Source organism: Trematomus bernacchii, unplaced genomic scaffold (assembly GCF_902827165.1).
Source record: "Trematomus bernacchii unplaced genomic scaffold, fTreBer1.1, whole genome shotgun sequence".
Taxonomy (NCBI): Eukaryota; Metazoa; Chordata; class Actinopteri; order Perciformes; family Nototheniidae; genus Trematomus; species Trematomus bernacchii.
The window spans coordinates 28,782,494-28,798,385 of NW_022987739.1; the positions used below are offsets into that span (position 1 = coordinate 28,782,494).

Sequence of the window (15,892 nt, forward strand, 5' to 3'; positions counted from 1 at the left end):
GGACGATTTTGGATGCTCTATATCAGAGGTGGCCAAATGCGGCCCGCGGCCCATTTTGAATCGGCCCTCAGCAAATTCAAAAAAGTATAATATAATACGGCCCACAAATGAAACTTGTGCTTGTCTTATATTGTACTTCTTAAATATATATGCACAAATATATTACACAGTAGTATTCATGTGTTAATAAGCCCACTTTTCAAATAAATTCAGTCAATTCAAGTTGGAAACACCTTCTAGCAAATCTTAGTTGATATGAAAAACCCCAATAACTTATTTACATAACCAGCTTGAAATCTACCCTTCATATTTCATCTTATTATAGTCACTCTGAAGCTTCTGTTTTAAGGGATGAGCTCTGGAGAGCTGTGATGTAGGCTGTTGTGTTTCTTAAAGCATATTCAAGTGTCAAGCATAATTTACCTTGACAATTGATTGAATTTGCTAACTTAAAGGTAGGGTAGGTAAGTTTGAGAAACCGGCTCGAGATCGCTAGAATTTGAAAATACACAACCGGAGAAAATCTGCCACTTCCTTACAGAGCCCCTCCTCCAACACACACGAACGCGCACATGACCAATGAGGGCACGAGATACGTTTGTGCACAGATGGAAGGCTGACAGGCAGGTAGGCCATCCAGTTATTTTAGCCAGGCCGGCTCAAATGATTGGTCGTGCTTTTTACAGTACTACGGCTTCCACAGATGACATTTTTTTATGTATTTTTTGTCAAAGCACTTCAGATATTCATTGCTATCGGGATGTTAAGAGCATTCCATGGAATATAACAAAAAGTGTATCTCGAGCCGGTTTCTCAAACTTACCTACCCTACCTTTAACTTAACTGATAAGGCAATATACCTCTCCTCTAGTGAGTGGCCCAGCTCTTCGTATATTTTTCTGTGTGTGGCCCTCAGTGAAAAAAGCCCCTGCTCTATATACATGTAAATTACATTTGGACTATTTTCTGGCAAATGTATTACAGTCAATTTGCTCAAATCTGGCATATAGCATCTTTTCTCTCTTTGAGATGAATTCCTGCCATCATCGCTTAAACCGAACATCATTTTTAGGCAACAAGACATTTCACAAGTCACTCGCCAAATGATGCTATAATGTATTAAACAAACAAATAGACGGGACGGATCAGCAGGGGGTTAGGGACTCCTTTTATATCCTTCTGTATTCATGTATTCATGTAGTGTGCATGTTTGTGTCATCGTGGAACATTTAATTAGAAGCTGTTGCACATGTGATTTGTTTTAATACTACCCCCCCCCCCTCTCTCTCAGACACATTGTACTGTGAGGAGCTGAATGAGAAGGTCCGGCTGCTGTACCGTCTGCACATCCCACCAGGTCACACATTATGTTAATTACATGATGAAAGTCATGAGATCCAAACTGCTGTCAGGGCTGGAAATTGACTTATTTACTTTTGTGTGTGTGTGTGTGTGTGTGCGTGCAGCTCTGACAGAAAATGAGGATGACCCCTCTCTGATGAAGAGCCCCCTGGTGTCCACAAACAGACCGCTCTTTGTTAATCTGCCGTCAGGTCAGTGCACACACACTGCCATGTGAACCAGCTCAAGAACTAAATAGTGACAGCGTGTTGGCGTTGTTGTTGTTGTTGTTGTGTCATCAAATCCACAATAGGGAATGAGAATGTGACGTCATCCACTGCAAGTCGTCCATCTTTGGAGGATGCTAGCGAGCGCAACCTATTGACTTAACCTGTACAGTGAGAGAGTAGCCCTAACTTTTTCACTTTTCACTTTTTAAACCTGGTCGGGATGCACTGTTATGTCTCTACGTCACTCCTATGAGCAATGACTGAAACAAACAAAGCATCCTGGGATTGTATTCTTTGAAACTCACAGGGAAACGAGGGAGACGTAGCAACCATCAGCGATAGATGCTAAATTGTGTTGGATGTCAGCCATCTCCTGTCTGTTCACTAAACTATAGTAACACAAGCCACTAGACAGGGAACATGATATATACACTATAAGCCAACATTTAGCCAGCATCCAGTTAGCATAACAGTAGCTCTCTTTACTGACTGTAGCCGTCATTGAAACTGCTGTTCCAGATGTTGAAGGAGAAGTGAAGGACTACCAGGAGCAGCTGAAGCAGATGCTGAAGGATCTGGTCAAACAGAGAGAGAAAGATGTGGAGAAGCCTCTGCCGCTCATGAACCAGGTACTGGGAACACACCGTACTAGAGTTTTAATGCACAATACAAGTGGTGCCTCCCCTTATAAGTCTGTATGTATTTCGTTTACTTCATATCCTGATTTTTAACAAATAATGGAGAGAATATACCTTAAAATACCTTGACATCAACTGAAATCAGCAGCAAATACGACTAATTAGGCGCTGTGTGTTAGTCCTGATGACCTGTCTCTCACCCAATGCATGCTGGGAAAGGCTTAATACCATTGGTGGTTTAATCTGTAATCCCAGGCTCCTCCAAAAATGCAACATACAGTATAAAATAATAAAAATAGTATAATAGAAATATTGTATTGTTCTTCTTCTCCTCATTATTATCATTATTAATATTAATAATAGACACTTTTAAGGCAACGCAGGTTTATTTATATAGCACTTCTCAACGCAAGGCAATTCAAAGTGCTTTACAAAAATGAAACCTATTATAAAATGGCATTTAAAAACAATCTAACAATCAAAGATCATAAAACATGAATAACAGGTACATGAATAAAAGTTACAGTGCAGCGTGAGATGTGAATAGTTAAATTAAAAGCAGCGGCAAAAAGAAAAGTCTTCAGCCTGGATTTAAAAGTAGTCAGTCGCAGCGGACCTGCAGGTTTCTGGGAGTTTGTTCCAGATATTTGACAAGACCCCTAACCAGTAGGTTAAGGTTTTAACGCTTCTGTGAGAACAGCACCACCTACAGGCCTGGCATATGTACTACAGCGTCTCCAGCGCTTTCGAACGGCAATGTCCTGACGTCAGGACAGTGTTCAAATCTGGATCAGTTTTTATCAGATCCGTTGCAGCCCCTTTTTTTAGAGATTTGGGTATGGAGGAAAATAGAGAGGGTTGTGTTTTCTGACACTTGGTGAGTTCCCTGGAACACCGGGGACACATATTCATGTATAAAAGACGTACAAAAGTGCATTTTGCATGATAGGTCCCCTTTAAAAGAAAAGAAAGTAAAAAGTCTTCTTCTTTCTCCTCCACAGCGTGAGTTCATCCAGTTTTGTAAGACGCTCTACAGCATGTTTCACGGCGACCTGGTGGAGAACGACCTCTTCCAGGCCATCGCCACGGTTACCAGCCTGGTGCTGCAGATCGGAGAGGTGGAACATCGGAGACACAGCTCAGCGGGGTCGGAGGTCGGCGCAGAACAAACCCCCGAGGATGTTGGGAGTTCTTCGTCGGACAGCGATTGGACGGTCAGCTACGCTCAGATTCTGGCGTCGCTGCTCACCGAACAGGCGCTGGTGAACTTCTTCGAGAAGCCCGTGGATCTGTGTGCAAAAATCTCAGTGGCCAATCAGAAGCAGTACGAGCAGCGGGCCGGATTACTCACTCTGCAGCAGGGGAAGTGACCCAATGTGAGCCGAATAATATCAGTATCACTGGACAGGAAAAAGCCAGGAAGATGCAGAGCGCTAGAGATACCTGTGATATTACAATTTATAGTATGACTGAACTGTAACTGACAACAGAAAGGAGGTTTTTTACCAGTTTTCCCAAAGTACTTCGAGCCAAAAAAGACAATTTATTACGCAGCAGGCCACAAGATGGTCGACTCGCTGCAGCAACATGAGTAAAAAGATCCTTTTGTGCCTGGATGAATTCTCGTTATTGCCTTTTGACCTCACTGATGATGCAGCCTCTATAAAGTGTTGTGTTACATGAACAGTCTACGGTGCTGATCATTTTGTGTTTTCTGTGCCTAGTTAAATTCACACGTTTGCCTTTTCACCGTCACCATAAAGATGCCTGCAGTTAAACTGTGATGTGGGCTCATACTGTCACCACTTTCTAATAAAGAAGCTTTTATAAAATGTTTTATGACTAATGACTTCAATGCCAGGCTGTGAAACAGATTTAGTGATTCATTCAATGTCAAGTTAAATAACAATGTAATGAATAAAGGGTCTCACTTTCTAATGAACCATTATAGTTATAAACGTCAGTAAGTCTTTAATAAGTGTCACACATACAGACAAAGATAGTAAGTCATCTGTAATGTAAATGCACGTAAGTTAATACATTAATTATAAGTCCTTAATTCTAAATGAATATGTTGTTAATAAATTCATTGATTCTGATTAATATAAACGTGTTTGCATTTGATTGGAGAAACAAGTTTTATACAATATTTTTGAAGTATTACACGGCTTCGCTGAATACTCGATTCTGGTTGGTCAATGTGGACATTTTAGAGGTTGTTAATTTTTGTTGTTAAGGAGAACAGACCGTTGTTAAGGAGGATCAAGGGACTATGTGCAGTCATATCAATCCGCAGAAAGAATTTAACGTCAACACACATTCGTTTTTTTGGTAGGAAAACACCTTGGAGCACTTTTTAAATATTATTTTTTATATATTTGTCGAGAGCACAAGACTTTGGATTCATGATGGCTTAACCGAAAAGAGAAAGGGCTCAAGAGAAAGTTACAGAAAACCTCGCTGCACATTATCCCTTACATATATAATGACGTCTTTAAATGCTACACCCATTCATCCCAATGAAGTGTGAATACAACGATTAGAAGAAGATACCAGGGGTCAAAGTTCAGAATCAAAGAAAGGAGTCAGAGTGCTGCAGGAGCTTGGTGTGCTTTATTAGCTACTGATTAAAGGGTTACTGTATGTATGACCTGTATAATCTGAAGACACAAAACACACACACACACACTAGTGGCCAGCCTTCAGTGTAAAGGAGGGAAGACTGAGGCTCTCGTACACACTCTTCAGGAGCGGTTTCATCATGGAGGAGTGACTGACTCCTTATGAGTTTCGTCATTTCTGTTTATCTCCATTTAATTTCTGTTACAGGCATAATTTGAACCCGTTGCTTGGGTAATACATCCTGAACAAAGAGAGGTTTATATATATTAAATATTATTGAAATATACAAAGTGAGTGATTTTCCCGAGGCGTCTCAATTGTAACAATCTAAAATAGTATAGGTATGCATAATCAGACATGTTTAAATGTGTCTTGTGTCACATCCACAGGTAACGAGGGGGGGCAGCAGCATTTGAAAGATAACAGACAGTTAAATTACACAGATCTAAACTAACTACAGGCTACACATTGCACTAAAGCCACAGGTGTGTTGACAGGAAGTCGCCCTGTGGATGTGTTTCTCTGGAGGGTCGATGGGCGGGCTCTGTCTTTAGATAGCTTCCACGTAGTTGGCGGGCAGCATGCCGGTCTTGCCGGTGCGCTGCACGGTGCCGTACATCCAGCCCTCGTCGATGGCCTGCACGTTCACGATCACGTCGCTGTCCTTGAAGGAAACCTCGTCGTTGTCGGCCGCCGCGTAGTCGTAAATGGCACGCACGGTTTTCTGCAGAGGATAAAGGAAGGAGGATCATCAGAGTGTTGGAGCTATACGTTGATCTATGTTATTGAGCTGTTTTGCAAGGATGCAATATTATTTAATGACAACCAATTCTCATCAACTTCTTAACCTGTTAAGCCTGTTTTTCAGGTTTCAGGCTCGAAAATGACATGCCCAAAACAAATGACTACAACTTCACTTCTAAAAGGGTTATATGAATAATTTCTTTTATCAAAGCAAGGTTACATCTGTGAGCTGGATGTAGAAGTGTCAGAATCAATATAGATTTTTCTCAGTCAGAGTAAATTCAGATGGAACATAGCAAAAAAAGGTAAATTCTTACCTCCGCCTAAAGAAAAAACATTACTTATAGTGAAAACCACCCTTGAATGATGGGATGGTAGGCTAAAAGCTTTAGGAATCCAAACTATAACATATAATAAGTACCCTGTATCAAGATTGAGGCAAAACAAGTTAAATTTGACCTTTTTAGAGAGGTTTAGCAAAAAAAGGTTCCAGGCGGAATAAGCTTTCAGCACATTTGGGTACATCTGGTTCCATCAGTGCCATTTGACCTTTTTCAGGTACCAGACTATAAAAATGATGTATTACATTGAATTATCACCATAGGTATTCATTCCATCCAAACAAAAAAAATTTAAATTAAAAAAATAATATATATATATATATTTTTTATTTGTGAAAAAAAAAAAGACCCGCCGACGGGGTCTTTGGGGCTTAACAGGTTAAAGGTCTCCTATCATGCAAAATGCACTTTTTGATATCTTTTATACATAAATATGTGTCCCCAGTGTGTCAGGGACCCATAATATATGCCTACAAGTAGCATGATAGCAGATCTTTCAATTAATGTATCTTTCTGCATTTTGTATTTATGTACATTTTTGGTATTATTTCATTTATTTATTTTATAGAGCAAGGGAATCTTTGGTGTCATGTTGACATTTTGAGTGTTACGTAGTTAAACCCCTATAAACAAAATTATTCACATTCTTATGTTAATTACAAATGACTCGCTAAAGAGTCATGTGTAAAGAGTGCGAGGAGGCTGTGAGAGCTCCAAGAGTTTAAAGCATGAGGAGGGGGATATTCTCTATTTTTCTATTGTCAACAAAATCCCACAAAAAGACTAAAACAAGTGTTGAAATAATCTATATTATATGCTAGTGAGATTCATAATTTAGTTTATCTAAAGAGACCTTTGTAGAGACCTTGCACATGTCTGTCTGCAGCGTGTTATTGAGCATAGGGTCATGTGATTGTAAAAGGTCCAAAGGTTTAGTGCTGTGTAAACTCAAAAGAAGTGTATAAAACCTGAGAGATTCTGTTATTCTTTAGACAGACACACATACTCTTGATGGATTTGAAGCAAGTACTCTGGCTCTCATACTGTTGGACAACAATATAATACTTCCTTCAATCAGCAGTGTGTCTGTGTTTCTATTTTGTTATATCTTTGGTTATGTCTTGAGTGTCTAAGGTTTCGGATCCATGATACAAGCAACTTATTGATCCATTAAGTAGTGAGTGTGTTACTGACCCCGGTGGTGGAGGGGTGAGAGGGGACGGAGGAGACGGTGGTCTGCTGGGTGGCGACTGAGGAAGACCTCTGCTGGAGCTCCACTGTCTTAGCATGCTGGTAACCTGAAGGAAGCACATGAACACAGGAACACAGGAACACACAGCGTTAACACAATCACCAGAGATGGCACAAGTACACACATCCTTTACTCAAGTAGAAGTACAGATACTCGTGTTCAAAAATACTCTGGTAAAAGTAGAAGTACTGACTAAACTTCTTTACTCAAGTAAAAGTAAAGAGGGCTTTGAAATGTACTTCAGTAAAAAGTACCCATAACTAGCAGCTGTTTTAAAGAGTACCTGACCTCCCTTTATATTAATAGAACAATAATGTCATTGTTAGCTAATGAATGTAAGAAGTAGAAAGTACAGGTATTTGTGTTAAAAATGTAAGAAGTAGAAAGTACAGGTATTTGTGTTCAACATGTAAGAAGTAGAAAGTACAGGTATTTGGGTTCAAAATGTAAGAAGTAGAAAGTACAGGTATTTGTGTTCAACATGTAAGAAGTAGAAAGTACAGGTATTTGGGTTCAAAATGTAAGAAGTAGAAAGTACAGGTATTTGTGTTCAACATGTAAGAAGTAGAAAGTACAGGTATTTGTGTTCAACATGTAAGAAGTAGAAAGTACAGGTATTTGAGTTCAAAATGTAAGAAGTAGAAAGTACAGGTATTTCGGGTTCAAAATGTAAGAAGTAGAAAGTACAGGTATTTGTGTTCAAAATGTAAGAAGTAGAAAGTACAGGTATTTGTGTTCAACATGTAAGAAGTCAAAGCGAAAAGTGGTCAGAAAAATAAGTAGTGGAGTAAAGTACTGATACCAGAAAAATGTACTTAAGTACAGTAACGAAGTATTTGTACTCCACTACTTCCCACTGCAGTGTGTGGATCTGGAGTGTTTGGTAAAAATAATCTGTCTTCAGTATTGTTGGGGTTTTAATCTGGAGTATTTACCCGTGGAGGAGGCCATGAAGCCGTTGCTGTAGAGGGACAAGTGGTGTTCAGGGTCCTGGGAAACTTCAGACTTCTCGTCAGCTTGGCCGCTCAGAGCGCTGGTGGAGCGGGAGTGCTCCTTACTGCGGCGCTGAGCTTGCACTGAACAACATCAGAGGTAAGATGGATACAGTTCATAAGATTTTGTAAAGTAATTAATTCAATAAGATCAGGTGAAACATTTACATCTTACTAGCCACGGCTGGAATCTGTTTCATCTCTTTTAACATTGTTTTTAAAAGTGTTTTCCTCTCACCTGACATCATGTGCAGACTCCTGGACTGGATGTTGTCCTCGGCCGGGTCGTAGTCGAACACAGAGCCGGGGTTTGTGCGCCAGACACGCAGATCTGAGAGCAGACAGTCACATTTAAAGACTTAAAATCACACATTTCAATCTGTGGCGTTGGATATTTCTCAGTCTTTGTATAAAATGTGCGCCGGTTTCTCATTATTAACGATCTTTGCAAAACATGTATGTAAAGCTCTTTGAAATGATTTGATGAAATGCTCTTTAAGCTAAACGGTCTATATGAGCCAGTTTCTCCACAAATGTAAAGATGTTTTAAAGAATGTATTCTACAAAGCATGCCATTGACCTTTCTTTCACTATTCGTACATAGTTCAAATATCTTATAGTTGTAGTTTATAGTATGGTTGTATCTTTCTTGACAGTGTGTGTGTTTGTGTACCGGTGGTGGTCTCCTGGTCGTGCTCGATGGCCCTCCTCCTCTCCATCTCCACCACTTTCCGGGTGATGCCGCGGTAGTTGATGTCGCTGAACTCCTGCGTGTTCTTCTTCACACGCTCAGTCGTTAGGTCGGTGCTGGTGGGAGTGAAGCTGCCCTTACTCTTCTCAAAGTCCTCGTGGTATCTCACCTGGAAGAGGAAAACACAGGTAAGAGTAACAGACAGGAAATATTTGTTGGAGCAGGAACTGTGTTTTAATTCGCTGCTGAAAATAGCCCTCAACAGATTCAATATTTACTACTGTTTGAGGGATTTTTCTCCACAGTTTTCAAAATTGTTCAAAAAACGTTTCATATCACGCTTGCAGAAACGCACAATGCTACGTGGTGATCGTTGTGAAACTACGGTTGAGTTAAGGCAACAAAAGTACTTGGTTACGTTTAAAAAAAAAGTTAAACAATCAAGATGTTGACGACCAAAAGTTAGGGTTAGGTTCCTGACATTTCTGAGCCATATACATCTGTGAAATGAGAGTACGCCCCGGTGTCAGGGATTTACTGACTGGTAGGGATTATCATACACAGCTGAGAGACGGACTATAAACATTGTTAGTTGTGGTCTTTCATTAATATTTGTTGACAAGGAACATACTAAAGAACACCAGCTTTATCCTGTATGAGAACACATAAATAATAGAAATGAAAGAGGATGTCATATCATGCTAATTTCAGATTAATAATAGTATTTAGTGTCTCTCCTGTCTCCATGCTTTAATGTTCAAAAAGCTCTTTATATTTCTCATACTGCCTGTGCTGCAGCAACTCTTTTCACCCTCTGTCTGAAACCAGAGCCCAGTCTGCTCTGATTGGTTAGCTGGTCCGGCTCTGTTGTGATTGGTCAACCAGCTTAGAGATGTCCCGCCCCTTAGCCTATCACGTACAATATGTTGGAGCACTAGCCAATAAAAGCTTGAGTGTTACATAGTGGTGTCAACATGAAACTCCCTCTGGAGGGGACTGTGGGATTTTAGCCTTTGCAGACCATTTACATGCACAAAAAGATGGCAAAAGTACACACATCCTTTACTAGTAGTAGAAGTACAGATACTCATGTTTAAAAATGAGTATCAGAAGTACTGACTAAACTCCTTTACTCAAGTAAAAGTAAAGAAGTATGGCCTTCGAAATGTACTTAAGTAAAAAGTACCCATAACTTTGTGTCCTTGGGCAAGACACATGTCTGATATGTGTAATATGAAATGTAAAGCGCTTTGAGCATTCGGAAAAGTGCTTGAATAAATTAACCAGCCTGTTTGGAAAATGTAAGAAGTAGAAAGTTCAGGTATTTGTGTTCAAAATGTAAGAAGTAAAAGCGAAAAGTGGTCAGAAAAATAAGTAGTGGAGTAAAGTACTGATACCAGAAAAATGTACTTAAGTACAGTAACGAAGTATTTGAACTGACAACCTCTGACAAAAACCTATGTAACACACAACAGGAAAGAGAGAAAATCTTACTCCTGAAATCATGCGCTGGCTCTCCTTGGCACGCCTCATCTCAGGTGTGTCCAGAACGAAGGCGGCCTTGCCCTGGACCTGCTTACGGAAACTGTCAGAGTACAGAACCTGGAGGAGCAGAGGACACACAGTGAGCGGCTGAAACCTGACACCATCACACGTTAGCCGTTAGCATCCACAGCACAAAGGGTGTGGTAAGAGAGACAAACACACTGGGAAATCAGACAGATGAATTAGCAGGGAGGATGAAGTATTAACAGAAAACAGGATGACATCCCAATCTTCAGTACAGGACAAGATGAAGTGGAGTAGTTTTAACAACAGGAAAGGTTAGCACAGCAGCGATGATGTGCACACTATTTGAAGACATTTAAAAAGTGGAGAGAATTAATACAATTAACTAGAGCCGGGAGACAAGTCAGTTAGAAAAGGGTTAACGTGGGGAGAACATATTGAAAGTAGAATATGTTCTTGGGTGGTTCTGGAGGTACCGAGCTAATGTTCTCTTGGTTCCTTTTGACTCGCTCCATCTCTGGGGTACACACCACAGGGGTTCCCTTGGCTGAACTGTCTTTATACAACACCTACAGGACAGAAGCACAGCGCCCCAAGAGGCAAATCAAACACACTGAAACACACACAGTACACACACCTATAGGACTGCTTTCATAGACTTGGATTTACAAAAAACAGAAAACACGGACAAAGCAGTTTTCAGGGTTTCTCCAAATCTTAAAGGTCCCCTATTATACTGTTTTTCATCAATATATTACAGGTCTCAGATATATACAGAGCCTGTCTCTGATTGGCTGAAACACCAAACAGATCATTGCAGCATCCCATAATCCCCTCTGTTTCAGCCCTGTTTCCAAAGTGCTGATTCTCTGTCTGTTACTTTAGATGAAAATAAGGAGCCCCTCCCCACACCCCTCAGAGAGAGATTTGGTTACAAAGAACACAATGGTGCTCTAGGAGGAGATTCAGGTGATAAGGTGGGGGGGGGGGGGGGTTACATTGGTTGCTGATTGGCTAATGGTTACACAAGCCAAAACATCGTTATGACATCATAAAGTGGCCAAAATCTGATCAGCTCATTTTCAGACAGGTTTTTATAGAAATGGATCAGGACAAAAGAGAGAGAATCTTTGTTCCTGAAACTTTCAGAGTCTCTTTACACAGAGGGGACACATGTTGATGAAGAAGAGACATGAAGAAGAGGGGACACATGTTGATGTAGAAGAGACATGAAGAAGAGGGGACACATGTTGATGTAGAAAAGACATGGAGAAGAGGGGACACATGTTGATGTAGAAGAGACATGAAGAAGAGGGGACACATGTTGATGTAGAAGAGACATGGAGAAGAGGGGACACATGTTGATGTAGAAGAGACATGAAGAAGAGGGGACACATGTTGATGTAGAAGAGACATGAAGACAGAGGGGACACATGTTGATGTTAAGAGACATGAAGAAGAGGGGACACATGTGATGTAGAAGAGACATGAGAAGAGGGACACATGTTGATGTAGAAGAGACATGAAGAAGAGGGGACACATGTTGATGTAGAAGAGACATGAAGAAGAGGGACACATGTTTGATGTAGAAGAGACATGAAGAAGAGGGGACACCTGTGTTTATGTAGAAGAGACATGAAGAAGAGGGGACACATGTTGATGTAGAGAGACTGAAGAAGAGGGGACACATGTTGATGTAGAAGAGACATGAAGAAGAGGGGACACATGTTGATGTAGAAGAGACATGAAGAAGAGGGGACACATGTTGATGTAGAAGAGACATGAAGAAGAGGGGACACATGTTGATGTAGAAGAGACATGAAGAAGTGGATTTTGCATAACAGGTGACCTTTAAAACATCTGAGAGATGAAAACTGCTTTTTATTTGACGTTTATTGCTTTATGATTATATCTAAGCAGCGTCTCAGAAGTCGGTCCTATAGAGTGACTCATCTTGAGCCAGGGTCTCTGCAGAGGAAAACAAACACACTCCTTACAGTTCAGCAGGAGATTTAGTTTGTCGTTAGCCGTGAAGTAGAAATACACTCAGCAGAAAGGAAAGCTAGGCTGTGTGTTAGAAGATATGGTCAATTGGGGGAGGGGGCATCATAAACACAAGAGGGGTCGATGGAAGAAGATTACAAGATGGAGGAAAAAAGAATAGATGGAGGAAAGTGAAAGGATGCATTGGGGTAAAAGTGATGATGATGATGATGATGATGATGAAGAGGGTGGTGATGAGGAAGATGATGGCAGCTCAGGAAAATGTAGAGGTGGGAGAAGTACTCAGAGCTTGTACTTGATTAAAAGTAGAAGTACTCAGAGCTTGTACTTGATTAAAAGTAGAAGTACTCAGAGCTTGTACTTGATTAAAAGTAGAAGTACTCAGAGCTTGTACTTGATTAAAAGTAGAAGTACTCAGATCTTGTACTTGATTAAAAGTAGAAGTACTCAGAGCTTGTATTTGAGTAAAAGTAGAAGTACTCAGAGCTTGTATTTGAGTAAAAGTAGAAGTACTCAGAGCTTGTATTTGAGTAAAAGTAGAAGTACCAGAGTGTAGGAATACTCTGTTTCAGTAAAAGTCCTGCATTCAAAATGTTACTCAAGTAAAAGTAGAAAAGTATTATTAAAATATAGTTAAAGTAGCGACAGTAAAAGTAGTAATTGTGCAGATTGGTCCATTTCAGAATAATATATATGATATGTTTTTAATGATTGATCATGAAAGTGTTCTCAAAGCTGGTAAAGGTGCAGCTAGTTTGAATGACTTTGTATACTGCAGGGTAGCTTGTGGATTTACTCCAGGTGTAACTAAAGTCTGATTTAACACTTGATTATATTTCACATCATTCATCCACATCTGTGAAGTAACTAAAGGTACTAAATACATGTAGTGGAGTAAAAGTACACAGTAGCATAAAATAGAAATACTCAAGTAAAGTGCAAGTACCTCAGTACAGTACTTGAGTAAATGTACTTTAAACCACTGGGAAACTATGACTAGGATGAAGATGGGGGATGATGGGAGTGAGGAGGGAGGGGGGGGGGGGGGGGGGGGGGGGGGGGGGGGCAGCAGATGATGGGAATTATCAATGAGCACTACTATCCACTCTCAACCGTTAGGAGCACACGTGGTTCGGGGTTTTTTGTTTTCTGCTACCGAGCTGATGTTCCTCTGGGTTTCTCGGACCCTCTTCACCTCGGGGAGGTCCGATATCGCCGTGCCTTGACCCAGAGAGTCCTTGTATTTAATCTACCCAACACACAGTGAGGGTAGAGTGGAGGAGAAAGTAACAAGGTCAGAAAGAGACAATTACAGGAGACAAAACACAGACAGGCAACACGGATCAAAACACACTTTTTTTAACACCCTGAGAAATGAACAGAGGTTGGAGGGAGTACTCAGATCTGGTACTTGAGTAAAAGTAGAAGTACTCAGATCTGGTACTTGAGTAAAAGTAGAAGTACTCAGATCTGGTACTTGAGTAAAAGTAGAAGTACTCAGATCTGGTACTTGAGTAAAGTAGAAGTACTCAGATCTGGTACTTGAGTAAAAGTAGAAGTACTCAGATCTGGTACTTGAGTAAAAGTAGAAGTACTCAGATCTGGTACTTGAGTAAAAGTAGAAGTACTCAGATCTGGTACTTGAGTAAAAGTAGAAGTACTCAGATCTGGTACTTGAGTAAAAGTAGAAGTACTCAGATCTGGTACTTGAGTAAAAGTAGAAGTACTCAGATCTGGTACTTGAGTAAAAGTAGAAGTACTCAGATCTGGTACTTGAGTAAAAGTAGAAGTACTCAGATCTGGTACTTGAGTAAAGGTAGAAGTACTCAGATCTTGTACTTGAGTAAAGGTAGAAGTACTCAGATCTTGTACTTGAGTAAAAGTAAAAGTAGAAGTACCAGAGTGTAGGAATACTCTGTTACAAGTAAAAGTCCTGCATTCAAAATGTTACTCAAGTAAAAGTACATAAAATTAGCATCAAAATATACTTAAAGTACCAAAAGTAAAAGTACTCATTCTGCAGATTGGTCCATTTCAGAATAATACATATGATATGTTTTGATTTATGTGATATTGTACATTTTACTAAGTCTTATTTGAGTGTTGGTTATATTTCACATCAATCCAAAGTAGAAGTGACAAAACATTTAAATACTCAAGAAAAGTGCCTCAAAGTGTACTTAAGGAAATCTACTTAGTTACTTCACTCCACTGGAAATGAAGAAGCAGGTTATGATAGGGTGGAGTTCAGCCGACCCCACGATGTGTTATGTCTGCGCGATGGGTTTAATATGAACATTACATTTCTGAGATCTAAGGGGAGTTTGTTATGACGGTGTTTAAAAGAGATGAAGTATGAGGGGCGGATGAAAGCCGGGTCACTCTGAGGAGTACCGTGCTAATGTTGTGCTGATTGCGTTTAACCCTCTCCATCTCGGGGGTCTCTGATACTGACGTGCCTTGTTCCACTCCTGTTTTGTATTGAATCTTTGAAATGAGACAACACACAGAGAGAGTCACATATGGTGGCAAGGAAGTAACACACTCAAAGGCAGGGTTAGTGTTCAATTTAGGAGGAAATACTGGATATTAACATAAAAAAACTCCAGGGAAAGGATTCATTTAGGGGAGAAATGGTGGGAAATTATGTTTTTGTCTTCAACCGAAGTTGGCAGACATAAGGAGTGACTGAGTTAGGATGGAGGAGGGGAAACCAGACTTTTAGACTAGGAGAAGAGGGGGTTTCAGGGGAAATGTAAGGGGATAAGATAAGGGTCGTTGAAGTCCTTCTCCTATACCAAGCTGATATTCTTCTGGGTTTCTCGGACCCTCTTCACCTCGGGCAGATCAGGAATGGACGTGCCTTGACCCAAAGTGTCCTTGTACTGAATCTGCCCATTGCAAAAGTTACACAGACACAATGTAAGACAGGGACAAACAAACACAACACTTCTGACATCACATAAAACATGAGAACACATAGACAGTCACATAATGGTGGCAACACGCTCAAAGGAAGGTGAGGTTTTACTTTCAGGAGGAAATGCCACAAAATCAGCATTTAAAATAGAAAAATCCACAGAAATGGAGATTTATTTAGGAAGAAATGGGAGAGGGGGCATAATGTTTTTTATGGAGATATGAACTCAAGATAAAGTCTTCAATCAAAGTTGGCAATAATTAGTGTTTATCAAACTTAGTAAAGATGGAGGAGGGGAAACTAGGACTAAGAAAAGGGGGAAGGTAGAGTTTTCTAGACTTTTAGACATCTGAAGAGGTCAGAGGGGGTTTTGGGAAATGATTGTAAGGGGATAAGATAAGGGTCGTTGAAGTTCTTCTCCTCTACCAAGCTGATATTCTTCTGGGTTTCTCGGACCCTCTTCACTTCTGGCAGATCAGGTATGGACGTGCCTTGACCCAAAGAGTCCTTGTACTGAATCTGCCCATTGCGAAAGTTACAGACAGACACAAACACAACAGGTCTGACACCTAAAAGAGTTGAGGAGAGTTGTTATGGCATGGTGTTGG

General features: G+C 40.4%; 2 protein-coding genes across 16 annotated transcripts in view; one reads left to right on the forward strand and one right to left on the reverse strand.

Moving 5' to 3' along the window:
* The window catches only part of LOC117495665 (TBC1 domain family member 8), a 32,644-nt gene extending 28,599 nt beyond the window's left edge, over positions 1–4,045 (forward strand). The window contains exons 17-20 of one of the 2 annotated variants that reach the window (XM_034147079.1): positions 1,292–1,357; positions 1,467–1,553; positions 2,067–2,200; positions 3,211–4,045. In XM_034147079.1, the coding sequence (XP_034002970.1) occupies positions 1,292–1,357; positions 1,467–1,553; positions 2,067–2,200; positions 3,211–3,579 (656 nt within the window). In that variant the 3' untranslated portion in view covers positions 3,580–4,045. The remainder of the gene's footprint in view (positions 1–1,291; positions 1,358–1,466; positions 1,554–2,066; positions 2,201–3,210) is intronic. The other variant, XM_034147080.1, reaches the window with a different exon arrangement.
* Positions 4,046–4,800: 755 nt separating this feature from the next.
* The window catches only part of neb (nebulin), a 94,198-nt gene continuing 83,106 nt past the window's right edge, over positions 4,801–15,892 (reverse strand). For 11 of the 14 annotated variants that reach the window (XM_034147091.1, XM_034147101.1, XM_034147100.1 and 8 more), the window contains 8 exons: positions 13,521–13,613; positions 10,837–10,929; positions 10,346–10,453; positions 8,834–9,020; positions 8,399–8,491; positions 8,104–8,244; positions 7,111–7,214; positions 4,801–5,555 (listed from right to left, as the gene is read on the reverse strand). In XM_034147091.1, coding sequence (XP_034002982.1) covers positions 5,382–5,555; positions 7,111–7,214; positions 8,104–8,244; positions 8,399–8,491; positions 8,834–9,020; positions 10,346–10,453; positions 10,837–10,929; positions 13,521–13,613 — 993 coding nt within the window. In that variant the 3' untranslated portion in view covers positions 4,801–5,381. Of the gene's footprint in view, positions 5,556–7,110; positions 7,215–8,103; positions 8,245–8,398; positions 8,492–8,833; positions 9,021–10,345; positions 10,454–10,836; positions 10,930–13,520; positions 13,614–14,758; positions 14,852–15,710; positions 15,804–15,892 lie in introns of all 14 variants that reach the window. The other 3 variants (XM_034147103.1, XM_034147094.1, XM_034147096.1) reach the window with 3 other exon arrangements.